We start from the raw sequence: 14,179 nt of genomic DNA, 5'->3' as shown, positions 1-14,179 counted from the left end.
GATGTTATTACTCCCACCTCTTTTTTTTTTTTTTTTTAAGTAGACTCCATGTCCAAGGAACTCACGACCCTGGTATCAAGAGTCACATGCTATACCCACTGAGCAGCCGGGCACCCCTCGTCCCACTCTACAGGTGAGAAAACTGAGATTCCACCAACTGTCCAAAGTCACACAGCTAGAAGACCCTAAACTCAAAACTCAGGTCTGGTTGGTTATAAATCTAATATTAACCACACTACTGTTCTGTCCCCAAGAATCCTGTACTTTAACCTGTAGATGCCAGGGAGCCATTAAACATCTTTTTTTTTAATTTTTATTTATTAATGATAGAGAGAGAGAGAGAGAGGCAGAGACACAGGCAGAGGGAGAAGCAGGCTCCATGCAACGGGAGCCCGATGTGGGATTCGATCCCAGGTCTCCAAGATCGCACCCTGGGCCAAAGGCAGGCGCTAACCTGCTGCGCCACCCAGGGATCCCCATTAAAGATCTTTGAGCAGAAGACTGACAAAGTCTGTTTTTTAAGAAAGGTTCATCACTAAAAGCAGAGTGGAAAACGGACTGGAGCAGAGGGAGACTGACCTCTTCTAAGTGAACATTTGTTGACTCTCAAATTCTGGACTTAGGGTAGTGGGGCTGCTGGCGTCACCCGGTAATCATTCTGCAGTCCAGATCAGCGCGAGCTAGGGGAGGGAGCTTGGGGGTCGTCTCCACGCCGCTCCCCCCCCCCCCCCGTGGGCGGGGCTGCAGGGTAAAGAAGCGGTTTAGCGCCGCCTGCAGCCCAGGGCGTGATCCTGGAGACCCTGAATCGAGTCCCACATCGGGCTCTCTCTGTATGATGCCTGCTTCTCCTCTGCCTGTGTCTCTGCCTCTCTCTCTCTCGGTCTCTATGAATAAATAAATAAAATCTTAAAAAACAAAAGAAGAAGAAGAAGGCTTGACAGACGGGCCTAGAAGCGTCTCGACGCTCTCCTACTTCTGCCTGTGGACGAAGGGCTTCCGCCGCCGCCCGCCGCCGCAGGTAGTTGTGTCGAGCGCCGATACCGCGCTGGGTGAGGGGCCGCTGGTGGCGGCGCAGTCTCGGTAGGCAGTATGAGTTTGGCCGGTGGCCGGGCCCCCCGGAAGACCGCGGGGAACCGGCTTTCTGGGCTCCTGGAAGCCGAGGAGGAAGATGAGTTCTACCAGACGACTTACGGGGGTTTCACAGAGGCAAGAGTCGGGCCCAGGAAGAGGGAGGGGAGGAAGCTACTAGGAGTCCTGAACGGAGAAACGTCGGACAAAGAAGGGGGCGGGGAATGGATAGAATCAGCCCTGGGAGTGATATTCGAGAGCGGGTGGGAGAGTCCTGGATGGGGTTGGAGGGCTCAGGGATGAGGGGCTCTCCGAGGCACCCCAGACCATGGAAGAAACCAAGCGTATACTTCTCGGGTTGCGTGTTTCACTTCTGACGTCTAACGTACTCGAGCTCCTCGTAGTCACGCAGTATGGACTCTGGCCTACTGCTTGGTTATCCACCTGAAGGTAGAAAAGGATCTCTTCACAAAATACAGGAGCTCAGCCTACTTTTTTCACCTTTCAAATCTCAACGTCAATGTCTCCTTAGTTAATCCTTCCCTAACTGCTCTAAAAAGTGGTCCATTTATTTCCTTCATATAATATATTTCGAATTGCAATTAGATTTGGTTTGCCTACTTGTTTATACTTTTCTATTAGATTGTAAGCTCTGTCAGGTTAGAGATGGTCTGTTTTGTCCAGCAGTATACGTCCAGTGCCTGGTCCATTCTCTGGATTGGACCGGCACTGGTGCTGATTGAATCTGTCCATTCTTAAAATATCTGTTGAAGGGATCCCTGGGTGGCGCAGCGGTTTGGCGCCTGCCTTTGGCCCAGGGCGCGATCCTGGAGACCCGGGATCGAATCCCACATCGGGCTCCCGGTGCATGGAGCCTGCTTCTCCCTCTGCCTGTGTCTCTGCCCCTCTCTCTCTGTGACTATCATAAATAAATAAAAAATTTAAAAAAATATCTGTTGAAGAGCTAGGGCAAGCCAACCACTGTGGTAAGTTCTAGGGAAGCGTAAAGTATTGAAAACACCACTTTGTTACTCGTATTCCAGACCCCAGTGGGGGGAACCAGCTGGATTAACAGCTGAAATACTTTGTGATAAGGAGGGGAAAAAAATGGTAAGCTAGGGTGCTGTGGTAATATACGGGAGCCAGAGTTATTGGTTAGGATTGGCCTCCCTGGAGGACATGATGTTTAAGCTTACTACAGTATGAAAAGTAGGCCTTGACTCAGTGAACAGCAGTAGGGCTGGGAGCAGGATAAGGAGAAACGGTGTGTGTGTGGAGGGGTGGGGGGGATGCAGAATGTGTAAAGGTACTGAGTCTGTGTGGTACATGCAGGCCTACTCTCCTTTCTCCAAACCTTGAAGGAGAATAAAATTGATAAGGTTGGAGGGAGTGGACATAGGCCAAATCATGTTGGGCCTTATGAACCATGTTGAGGGGTTTTGCTCTTTTTCTAGACGACTGAGAAGATTCATCAAAGTACCATGATCAGATTTGTATTTTAGAAAGCTCACTCTGTAATGAGGAGAATGGTTTGAAGGAGGCAGTGGGAGTAGAGAAACATGGGCAATAGTTTCAAGACAAATTAAGGACATTGAATCCATAGGACTTGAATCCACAGGACTTGATTGGGAGTCATTACTTACACAGTAGACCAACTATAGTTTAAAATAGAATGTTCTCATCCCTCCCCCAAAGGCCATTTTCCTATTCCTGTCATTTTACGAGTCGTTATTTAATATGTACCCTTCATGCTTCCAAAAAGGATTAAAGGAGGCTTACAATATAAACAAAAAGTAGGAACTGTAAAAATAGAGACAGATCAGAAGTAATTGTACCAGGAACCTCTGCTAAAATAGTAATAGCAATTTATATTAAATTTAGCGGGGCGCCTGGGTGGTTCAGTGGTTAAGCATCTGCCTTTGGCTCAGGGCGTGATCCCAAAGTCCCGGGATCGAGTCCCACATCAGGATCCTTGTATGGAGCCTGTTTCTCCCTCTGCCTGTGTCTCTGCCTCTCTCTCTCTCTCTCTCTCTCTCTCTCTCTCTCTGTCTCTCATGAATAAATAAATAAAATATTTTAATAAATAAATAAATAATAAATTTAGCTGTGAGCTTCCTGGCAGCCAAGCCCTGAATTTCTTTTTTCAGTAAGAAAGAGGCATATACATTCTTTAAGAGAGAAAAATTTATTCAGCATTAAGTCCTAGGAAGAAGTGCACTTCTACATAAAATTATAAAGTAATGGGTTCACTAGATGATGTAGAAACATTCACTTACCTAGTCATGCCTATTAATGACCCTTGATAAAAGCCAAAGGTATGGTAGTAAATCCCTAACTTAGTGAAAGCATCTTGATTGGACGGACACTAAGCTAATGTGCAGTTCAATGACTACTCTCTGGTGCGATGACTTAATACCTGGTTAGAGCTGAGGGGATTAATGTGTTCCCAGGCAGTCTTTCACAAGCATCAGTTGGGAGGAAATGATGGCCATCGGTGCAAGTTTGAACTCTGGCTAGCTTGGCATGTCAGCTGTCTGTGCTGTTTGCTTGCTTTGGCAGCATGTGTACCAGGATTAGCCTGTTGGTCTACATCCCTGACTGAAGAGAGAGCCACATGTTTGAGGTGCCACCCTGCCCAGTTTTTGACTCCCTCGCCCTTAAGTGTGTTTTTCCCTTTACTTTCCTATGTGGCTGCCATTCTAGTCCTAACCTGTAACCCCTCAATTCTAGGGTGTACTCCACGTTCTCTACTCCACTCAGCTAACAACTTCCAGAGCTTTCTGAAACAGCCCTGGTATATAGTTTTCCTTCCTCCCTAAATCTTCATTGGCTCTCCATTATACATATTACAAGAACTCAGTTATTTTTCTGTTGCAACACACCTGAGGAATGAGACCTATGTCTCAGTAAGTTTACCTCAACAAAGATTATCAATAATGGGACAAGTAAGGAGAGGGAGAGAATTGAGAATCATTGGCCTGCAAATTAAAAGTCACGAGTTTATTAGCCTGATACGTGAGTTTCTTTCTCTGTTGACTGAAGGCAACCTTTTCAAGTCTTCTAGCTTTGGAGGGCAGTCAGTTAATGTTGGAAGAAGACAGTGCTGGAGTCAAAGGCAGTCGACTAGGAAGATTTCTTGCCCAAGACAGCCTTCTGCTTTACTGAGGTCTAAGTTTTTATTCCATAAACAAGGTATACACATTCCTGCGTCTGCACCTTTGTTCTTGCTATTCCATCTACCCATGATACCTCTGCCCTTTTGGCCGTCTAAACACTACCATATTTTAAACCACAACTCAAGTCCTCTTTGTTCTTTAGATTCTAAAGCAGAGTTTAGCAAACCCTGACCTATTGGCCAAATTCAGCACATTACCTGTTCTGTTCTGGACCTTTACAGAAAAAGTTTGCCAACCCCTGCTCTAAAGGAATAAAGTTAAAGTTTAGACCCTCCCAGACCACTGGTCTATAGGAAATATGCCTTCCTCCAAGCTCCTATAACATTTTTAAATTTATTTATTTATGTGTTTATTTGAGCAAGCAGGGGGGGGGGCGGGGATGGGGGCAGACAGAGAGGGAGGGAGAATCCTCAAACAGACTCCCTGCTAAGTGCGGAGCTCAATACAGAACTCAATCTCAGGACCCTGACATCATGATCTGAGTCAAAATCAAGAGTTGACCATTTAACTGACTGAGCCACTCCTACAACATTTTAGTACCATTTAGTACCATTTGATACTTTATAGTTGCCTTGTATTCAGACTTCCTTTTACAATTATGTCTTGTCCTCTGCCAGACTGTGAGACCCCTGAGGTAGAGATCAAACCATATCCTTTTGTATCCCAGCACTTAAGACTGCTACGGGCAGTGGATCAATGCTGGAAGGCGTGGTGCTAGTGCCAAAGTCCATCAGCTAGGAGGGCTTCTTGCCTGAGGAAACTGAAGGGCTGGGCTGGGAAGGATTGTGGAACAGATCTTACATCAAGAAAGAAAAAAGAAAAAAAAAAAAAGAAAGAAAAAAGATTCTGTTCCTGGAGGGGCACTGATGACTCCAGTGACAGTGAGAACCTCCTTTTCCTGTGTCCTCAGGAATCGGGAGATGATGAGTATCAAGGGGACCAGTCAGACACAGAGGATGAGGTGGACTCTGACTTTGACATTGATGAAGGGGATGAACCATCCAGTGATGGAGAAGCAGAAGAGCCAAGAAGGAAGCGCCGAGTAGTCACCAAAGCATATAAGGTACTGGGGGTATCCTGGTTTTATTGGACTTCCATAATTTCCCATAATTTCTGTTCTGCCCTTCATTAGGTCCCAGTACTCCTCTCTTCCCTGCAACCAGTCCAGTTTCCTACAGTGCTAGTGTTCTCTTCTTAAGATCCTCATCTTTCTCCTTATCAATTCTATTCCCTGGTATCTGATTCCAATCTGTCCCCAGGAGCCTCTCAAGAGCTTGAGGCCTCGAAAGGTCAGCACTCCAGCTGGTAGCTCTCAGAAGGCCCGAGAAGAGAAGGCACTGCTGCCACTAGAACTACAGGACGATGGCTCTGACAGTGAGTAGAGATGTTTTGGTCAATTGACAAAATTGGAATAGAACGATAAAGCATTCTATCAGTGTTATGTTTACTAAAGTTGTTTACTACAATTATATAAGTAAAATATACACTTTGGAAATATACACTGAAGTATTTAGGGTCAGGAGCTAGGATGTGTGCAAATTAAGCCTCAGATCATTCAGGAAAACACATGCAATGCAAATGAGGTGAAAGGTAAACAGGAGGTGATCTGGGTAAAGAATACATGGGTAGTCTGTGGACTCTTCTTGCAACTTTTTTATAAGCTTGAAATGATTTCCAAATAAGTTTTAAATTTTTTAACTATAAATTAAAGGAGGTGGACATGAATTTAAAGATTTTTTTTCCTCTCTGACTTCTTTCCGAGGCCGGAAGTCCATGCGTCAGTCTACAGCCGAGCATACACGACAGACATTCCTTCGGGTACAAGAGAGGCAGGGCCAGTCACGGCGGCGAAAGGGGCCCCATTGTGAGCGGCCTCTGACCCAGGAAGAGCTGCTCAGAGAGGCCAAGATCACAGAAGAGCTCAACTTACGTTCACTGGGTCAGTCTGTGGTTTTAAGAACAGTGGGCAGAGAGCTGAGGAGCATGACAAAAGTGGAGACTGGAGAACCTGAGCAGCTATGGAGAGGGAGATCCGGAACAAGGGAGTCAAAGAGATGTAGAGAGTGAGGGCTTAATAGCAAGGAAAGAGGCAGTGAGGAGGGCTCTGAAGTACAAGTTAGATAGAAAGTGTATGGGGTAAAATAAGAATTGCATAGAACTGAGTTCAGATCCTAGTTCTGCTTTTCATTTGCTGTAAGACTGCTGGCAGTTAACCTACTTGTGTCTCGTTGTCCTGGTTTACAAACAGACAATAATGCCTACTTTATGCTAATTGTAAAAATGAGGAATTATTAGTTCATAAGATGGGCTATTTTCAAGTCAAAATTCTTTTTTTTTTAAGATTTTCATTTATTCATGAGAGACACACAGAGAGAGAGGCAGAGACATAGGCAGAGGGAGAAGCAGGCTCCCCTCAGGGAGCCTGATGTGGGACTCGATCCCAGGACTCCAGGAATGATCCTGAGCCAAAGGCAGACACTTATCCACTGAGCCACTTGGGAGTCCCAAGTCAAAATTCTTTAAAGTCTCTTCACTTTACATGCTGAATACATGATCTTGTATTATAATATGCTATACAAGACACATTTCTTTTTTAAGAGAGAATGGAGGGAAGGGGCAAAGGGAGCAGGAGAATCTCAGGACCCTGAGATCAAGACCTGAGCTAAAATCAAGAGTTGGACACAACCAACTGAGCGACCCAGGCACCCCAAAACACACATTTCTTTATAAGGTGTTGAGAGATGACAGTCTTAAATCATGAGTGGTACATGCGGGAACAGCAGGTTACACACCTCCCATCGAATGCTCAATGTGAGCATACTTTCATCAGGCAAAATAACACAATCACTTATAGTATTTAATTTGTTCTCTTTTTCTTTCTCTCCCCACCACCCCCGAATCTTTCTCTGAATCTTGCTCTTAGGTGAGGAAACGTATAGTTGAACGTGTATAGCCCCAATGTGGAATGGAAGATTATTTACACAGAGTATCTGGGACCCAACCCATTCCACTTTTATATTTCTCAAATTTAGATAACTCCAAAAGAACACAATGATTAAGAAAAGATTTACTTCAGTTCTGGCATCTTCAGGATATATTTTCACAATTATTTCATTAAATCCAACAAAACTTTTTTTTTCTTTTTTTTAAGATTTCATTTGTTTGGGACACCCGGGTGGCTCAGCGGTTTAGTGCCACCTTCAGCCCAGGGCGTAATCCTGGGGTCCCGGGATCGAGTCCCACATCGGGCTCCCAGCATGGAGCCTGTTATTCCCTCTGCCTGTGTCTCTGCCTCTCTCTGTGTCTCTCATGAATAAATAAATAAAATCTTTTTTTTTTTTATTTATTCATGATAGTCACACAGAGAGAGACAGAGAGGCAGAGACACAGGCAGAGGGAGAAGCAGGCTCCATGCACCGGGAGCCCGACGTGGGATTCGATCCCGGGTCTCCAGGATCGCGCCCCGGGCCAAAGGCAGGCGCCAAACCGCTGCGCCACCCAGGGATCCCTAAATAAATAAAATCTTAAAAAAAAAATTCATTTGTTTATTTGAGAGAGAGCACAGAGGGAGAGGGAGAAGCAGACTTCTCACTCATTAAAGAGCCTGATGTGGGGCTTGATATCAGGACCCTGAGATCATGACCTGAGCCAAAGGTGTATGTTTAACCTTCTGAGCCACTCAGGCGCCCCATTATATTGACTTTAAAATCGGTATTTAATCTTTGTGTGATGGTAATTCCATACTTTCGAACAGTAGCTATCCCTCAAAACAGAAGTGACTGAGAACCATCACAAACAGTGAGGTGACTTTGATATCACATCCTTTCACTACATTGGTTGGTTTGGGCCACTATAAGGTAACTTCTAGGCTTTTTACATCAGTAACTGACATAGGAGACCTTGCAGAAGTTCATGAACATACTGAATTTGAGGATTCTGGGAGCAGTCCATGCAGTGCTGAGTTCAGTTCAGTGTAGACACCTGGACTTGAACAAAAGATCTGGGCTGGAAACAGAAACGTGAAAAAGTCTGTAGAGTATAGATAGCACTGGTAGGTTAGATCAGCAAGGGAGAAAGCATGGGGAAGAAAAGACAGAAGCTGAAGAACATCTGCAGACTAGATATAGAATGTAATGGGCTCATATAAGAGGAGCTTAGCAGTGGCCAGAGAGTTGGAGAACTCCAAGAATATTGTCTTAAGAATGCCAAGGAAAGGACAGCCTCGGTGGCTCAGCAGTTTAGCACCACCTTCAGCACAGGGCGTGATCCTGGAGACCCGGGATTGAGTCCCACGTCGGGCTCCCTGCATGGAGCCTGCTTCTCCCTCTGCCTGTGTCTCTGCCTCTCTCTATCTCTGTGTCTCTCATGAATAAATAACTAAAATCTTTAAAAAAAGAATGCCAAGCAAAGAGAATGTTTAAAAGAGTCTCTTCTGGGGCACCTGGGTGGCTCAGTGATTGAGCATCTGCCTTTGGCTCAGGTCATGATCTTGAGATCGAGTAGGGATCCCGGTAGGGAACCTGTTTCTCCCTCTGCCTATGTCTCTGCCTTTCTCTGTGTGAATATCTTTTAAAAAATGAGTCTCTTCTGAATGCTGCAGAGATGCCACTCAGGTGGAGAACTGAGAAGTGTCCATTTGTCTTGGTGATAGATAAGTCAGAGATGACCTTAAGGAACACTTTGGGGGACCACACCATTTTGAAGCAGCTTGAAAAGTTTGGCTGTAAAGAGTGGAAGAAGGAATAAGGGCTGTGGCGTTTGGGGTAAACATAGTTTCCCTTATTTGTTTCATTCAAAGATTGGAGGAACTATATCTTTGGTGAGAAGCACCTAAAAGTTTAATAATAGGGAAAAAAGAAAGACTTAATAGTGTAGGTTTTTGGAGAAGTGAGAGGTGGAATTGAGGGGGTAGCTAGAGCACAGATGGAGGAATTGGCTTAAGTTAAGAGGGAGGGAGGGAGGAAGGAAGGATGGTTTATACTTGGAGGTTTCCAAACCCACAGCAGGATGTTGGAGTGATTGTCATCTGATTTCTTCTAGACACTATCACCTGTCAGGTGTTGGGCATAGAGGTGACAGCTTGAGGAGAGTGAAGGGTCTTTGAAATACCTGAGATATAATTATATGCTGATGTTGGGGGAGTCTTGAATTTTGGGAACATGTGTTCATGGTGGTTCCAGTCTACCACATTGTGTAATATTTCACCAGGAGCACTTAGCAATCTAGGTCTGGGCCAGGGAGTTTCGACTGATAAGAGTGATTGAAATGATAGACTGAGGGGATCCCTGGGTGGCTCAGCAGTTTAGCGCCTGCCTTTGGCCCAAGGCATGATCCTGAAGTCCCAGCGTGGAGCCTGCTTCTCCCTCTGCCTGTGTCTCTGCCTCTCTCTCTCTCTCTCTCTCTCTCTGTGTGTGTGTCTTTCATGAATAAATGAATAAAAATCTTAAAAAAAAATGATAGACTGAGGAACCTAACCTTGATTTTAAAAGAAACATGAAGACTAGAAGGGGCTGCTAGGTAGAATGTAGAGAGATCCATGTGCGGGAGGCATCAAGGAAGAGAATAGAGGTATCTAGAGTAGTGGAGCAAACAGATCCAAAGGATAGGATGTTGTGGCCAGAGCCTGGGATATGTGATTTTAGTATTTTAGAGCTGGGCCAGTTCTAGGCAATAACGAAGTATAGGCTGTAGCTGTGGTGGAATGGAATAATTCGAGTGTCACAGACAGGAAGATTGTTAAGCGATGAGATTTGTAAAGAAACTGAGGATGGGATGTTGAAGGGGTTACCCATGTGCACTTTGAGGTCATCAGGGTGACACAGGAGGATAGGAGTTGGGTGGAGAGGAAGAATGTAAAGCGCTGCCAAAGTCTTCAGTGAGTGAGGGGAGTGAGCATGGTACATGGCAGGAAGGAGAGATGATCTAGCCTGGTGGCATAAGTCACAAAAGGGAAGTGAGTTTGCAGATGGGTAGAGGAGCAGTGATCTAAAGTTGCAGTGTGGGCTCAACAGAATACAGGCATGCCCTGCATGGGATGTGGCAGGATGAACAGCCTCCACCAGAGGTCTACAGGGAGAGTGGTGGCCTGAGGGGCTGATAGGCTTCCAGGAAGACAAGTTGTGGAAGGAATGCTGAGTTGAGGAACTTGAGGACAAAGATGAGTTGGCTGATTATGGAGCAGGACTTCTAGAAGGCACAGGAAAGTATTTGAAAGGAGAAGGATTGGAAGGTTGGCTGAAGGGAAAGAAAGTAATATTACCTATCAGAATTCCAAATACAAGAAAGGCTAAATCATCAGTGGAGTTTCCTGGTCCAACTTTATCTAGAGGATTATACCCACATTTTTTTTTTTTTAAGATTTTCATTTATTCATAAGAGCCGAGAGAGAGAGAGAGAGAGAGAGTGAGAGGCAGAGACACAGGCTCCATGCAGGAAGCCCGAAACGGGACTCGATCCCGGGACTCCAGGATCACACTCCGGGCTGAAGGCAGGCTCTAAACTGCTGAGCCACCCAGGGATCCCCTGTACCCATATTTAAGAAACAGAAATTTTGGGTTCATTCAGAGAAAAGGAACAGGAATATTTTGACCTATTTAGTATTAACAAATACTTGTGGGCAGCCGGGGTGGCTCAGCATTTTAGCACCGCCTTCAACCCGGGTCCTGATCCTGGAGACCCGGGTTCCAGTCCCATGTCAGGCTCCCTTCATGGAGCCTGCTCCTCCCTCTGCCTGTGCCTCTGCCTCGCTTTTTCTCTCTCTGTGTCTCTCATGAATAAATAAATAAAATCTTAAACAAACAAACAAATACTCGTTGAGTGCCTGCAACATGCAGAACACTGCTTGGCCCTGATAATATGTAGGTAATATGAGTCATAATCAGTGCCCTTGAGGAGGAGATGTGTATACCAACTGTGAACTGCCAGACAGCAGTGTCACAGGTCCAGCCAAGGGACTGTGAGAAGCATTCAGGAGAGGCAGTTATTCTGCTTAGCTCATTATTGCTGCATGACAATACAGATGCAGTGTTGCCAGATTTTCTTATAATTTTAAGAGGAGGGCACCTGGGTGGCTTAGTGGCTGAGTGCCTTTGGCTCAAGGCATGATCCTGGGGTCCTGGGTTGGAGTTCCACATCAGGCTCCCTGCAGGGAGCCTGCTTCTCCCTCTGCTTATGTCTCTGCCTCTCTGTGTCTCTCAAAGAGGAACCAGAAATCTCTGTATTTAAGTGTAATTTCCTTGGGGCACCTGGGTGGTTCCATCAGTTACAAGCACCTGACTCTTGAACTTGGCTCAGATCTTTTTTTTTTTTTTTTAAGATTTTATTTATTTATTCACGAGAGACACACAGAGAGAAGCAGGTTCCATGCAGGGAGCGCAATGTAGGACTCGATCCCAGAACTCTAGGATCATGCTGTGGGCCGAAGGCAGACACTCAACTGCTGAGCCACCTAGGCATCTCTCAGCTCAGATCTTGATCTCAGGATTGTGAGTTTAAGCCCTACATTGGGCTCCACACTGGATGTGGAGCCTACTGAAAAATGAATGAGTGAAGTTCATCATTTTCAAATGTCAGTAACTAATTAAAATTTTCCAAAAAAAATTTTTTTTAAAGATTTTATTTATTTATTCATGAGAAACACACAGAGAGAGAAGCAGAGACACAGGCAGAGGGAGAAGCAGGCTCCATGCCGGAAGCCTAACATAGGACTCAATCCCAGGTCCCCAGGATCAGGCCCTGGGCCGAAGGCGGCACTAAACCGCTGAGCCACCCAAGCTGCCCTAAAATTTTCTTTAAAATACAATACAGAGGGGCACCTGGGTGGCTCAGTCAGTTAAGCATCTGCCTTCAGCTCAGGTCATGATCCAGAGTTCTGGGATCAAGTCCCGCATTGGGCTCCCTGCTCAGTGGAAGTCTGATTCTCCCTCTGCCCCTCCCCCGTGCTCATGCTCTCTCACTCACCCTCTCAAATAAATAAAATATATTTTTTTTAATTAAAAAATCCAACTATTGATTTCAGCTCAGGTCATGATCTCAGGGTCCTGGGATCAAGCTCCATGTCAGGCTCCAGACTCAGCAGGAAATCTATTTGGGGATTCTCTTCCCACCCCCACCCCAAATAAATAAGCCTTGAAAAAAAATACAATACAGTGCAAAACAGATTGCATAGAATATTTAAATGGACTGCCAGCTTGCAACTTCTGCCATAGACTGAAAAATACAGTAGCAGAAGAGTATCCTAAGCCACTGTGGTTAGCAAAAAGTGTGTCTCAAAATCATGTATGAGGAATAGTTTGATGAGATGGGTATTGTGATCAGCCTAGAGAGACATGGACACTAATTTCAACTATGTAAAGGACCATCATGTGGAAGACAGATTAGATCCACATCCTTTACAGCCCCAAAAGGTTAAACAGTGTAATCAGGCAACATATTTCAACTTAAAATAGGAAGGAACTCTGTTATGACTAGAAATGCCTGAAGTCCCAGTGTGCTGCTCTGGCTGGAGCAAGTGGACAGGGTAGCTATAGAGGAATATGCAGGGAAACAGTGGGCTTCTCATCCAAGGGTCCCTTCCAGCTCTAAAGCTGTACTATTCTGAGTGTATGAGGAACCAAGTGGTCAGGATGTCAGAAAACATCAGAAGTAGAAGGTGCTAGGAGGCCTCAGAGGATCTACATGAATGACTTAGGCAGGGACTAGCCAGCTAGGAAGATAATTGAGAGACTGGGGGACAGAAGTGGGTGTGGGCACAAAGGGGACTCACCATCCCTTCATACCTTCCTTTGACCCTGAAGAGACATACGAGAGGCTCGAGGCTGACAAAAAGAAGCAGGTGCACAAGAAGAGGAAGTGCCCTGGGCCCATAATCACCTATCATTCGGTGACAGTGCCGCTTGTTGGGGAGCCAGGCCCTAAAGAAGAGAATGTGGATGTGGAAGGGTGAGTGTGTCATAGGGAAGAGGGGGAGAGAGCCTTCTCCCTGCCCTCCTCAGCTCTTCTCCCACAGCTATCCTTCAGAGTCCTCTTCCTTCAGCTCCTTGTTTCTTTTAGCCTTCTTCTCTCTCCAGCTTTTCCATCCAGCCCAGCTTGCTTTTCCCTGTCACTTAGATTCTCTCAGAACATTGTCATCACTCTACCTCCTTCCTCTCTTTCCTTGCCTGATGTTTATCTATTGTTTTCTCTCCTCAGAGTGTTTGTGTTTTTCTGTCTCTCCCCTTAGGCTGGATCCTACTCCCACAGCTTCTGCACTGACTCCCCATGCCGGCACTGGACCCGTTGTCCCTCCACCTCGCTGCTCGCGTACTTTCATCACTTTTAGTGATGATGCAACATTTGAGGAATGGTTTCCCCAAGGCCGGCCCCCAAAGGTCCCTGTTCGGGAGGTCTGCCCCGTGACCCATCGCCCAGCCCTGTACCGGGACCCTGTCACAGACATCCCCTACGCCACTGCTCGAGCCTTCAAGATCATCCGTGAGGCCTACAAGAAGTACATCACTGCCCACGGACTGCCGCCCACTGCCTCAGCCCTGGGCCCTGGCCCACCACCTCCCGAGCCCCTCCCTGGTTCTGGGCCCCGAGCCTTGCGCCAGAAAATTGTCATCAAATAAGGAGATGTTTAATCCTTAGAAACCTCTTTCCTGCCCTGACTTGGGGCTCTTCATGTTTCCCCTTCTCTCCCTGCTTCTCCCCTTTGTCAGCTCTGAGCTTTGCCCAGCCCTTTTCTATTTCTTTCCCCCCAGTTCCTACTGGTTTTGTGTTTTTTAATCTAATAAAAGAGAAAGATCTCCTTTGTCTGGTGTCTGATGTAGAGTTGGGTGCAGTCTGTGAATGTCTGAGTATATATGGGTTTTTATTTTGTTTAATAGCGTTTATTGTGAGCTTCCGTTTTTAAATTATAAGTATTTGTTCCTCCAGCTGGATTATAAACACCTTTA

The 14,179-nt window shown here is 45.8% G+C and overlaps 1 protein-coding gene across 1 annotated transcript; it reads left to right on the top strand.

Annotated features, from left to right (window-relative positions):
- Positions 1-1,016: 1,016 nt before the first annotated feature.
- Positions 1,017-14,043, top strand: VPS72 (vacuolar protein sorting 72 homolog). The gene is made up of 6 exons (XM_038562220.1): positions 1,017-1,206; positions 5,155-5,307; positions 5,504-5,618; positions 6,007-6,183; positions 13,040-13,184; positions 13,465-14,043. The coding sequence occupies exons 1-6, from the start codon at positions 1,090-1,092 to the stop codon at positions 13,850-13,852; spliced, it is 1,095 nt and encodes a 364-aa protein (XP_038418148.1). The 5' UTR covers positions 1,017-1,089; the 3' UTR covers positions 13,853-14,043.
- Positions 14,044-14,179: the final 136 nt, after the last annotated feature.

The sequence above is a fragment of the Canis lupus genome, chromosome 17 (genome assembly GCF_011100685.1).
Source record: "Canis lupus familiaris isolate Mischka breed German Shepherd chromosome 17, alternate assembly UU_Cfam_GSD_1.0, whole genome shotgun sequence".
In the NCBI taxonomy this organism is placed as follows: Eukaryota; Metazoa; Chordata; class Mammalia; order Carnivora; family Canidae; genus Canis; species Canis lupus.
Note: the sequence above shows the minus strand (reverse complement) of the source record. Positions and strands in the feature narration are given on the sequence as shown.

What these genes read in the sequence shown, in the direction of transcription:
- VPS72 (XM_038562220.1), top strand. Translation starts at nt 1,090, where the DNA reads ATGAGTTTGGCCGGTGGCCGGGCCCCCCGGAAGACCGCGGGGAACCGG. An exon ending in ACAGGACGATGGCTCTGACA is followed by an intron (nt 5,619 to 6,006) that starts GTGAGTAGAGAT and finishes CTTCTTTCCGAG; the next exon opens with GCCGGAAGTCCATGCGTCAG. An exon ending in GCTCAACTTACGTTCACTGG is followed by an intron (nt 6,184 to 13,039) that starts GTCAGTCTGTGG and finishes TTGACCCTGAAG; the next exon opens with AGACATACGAGAGGCTCGAG.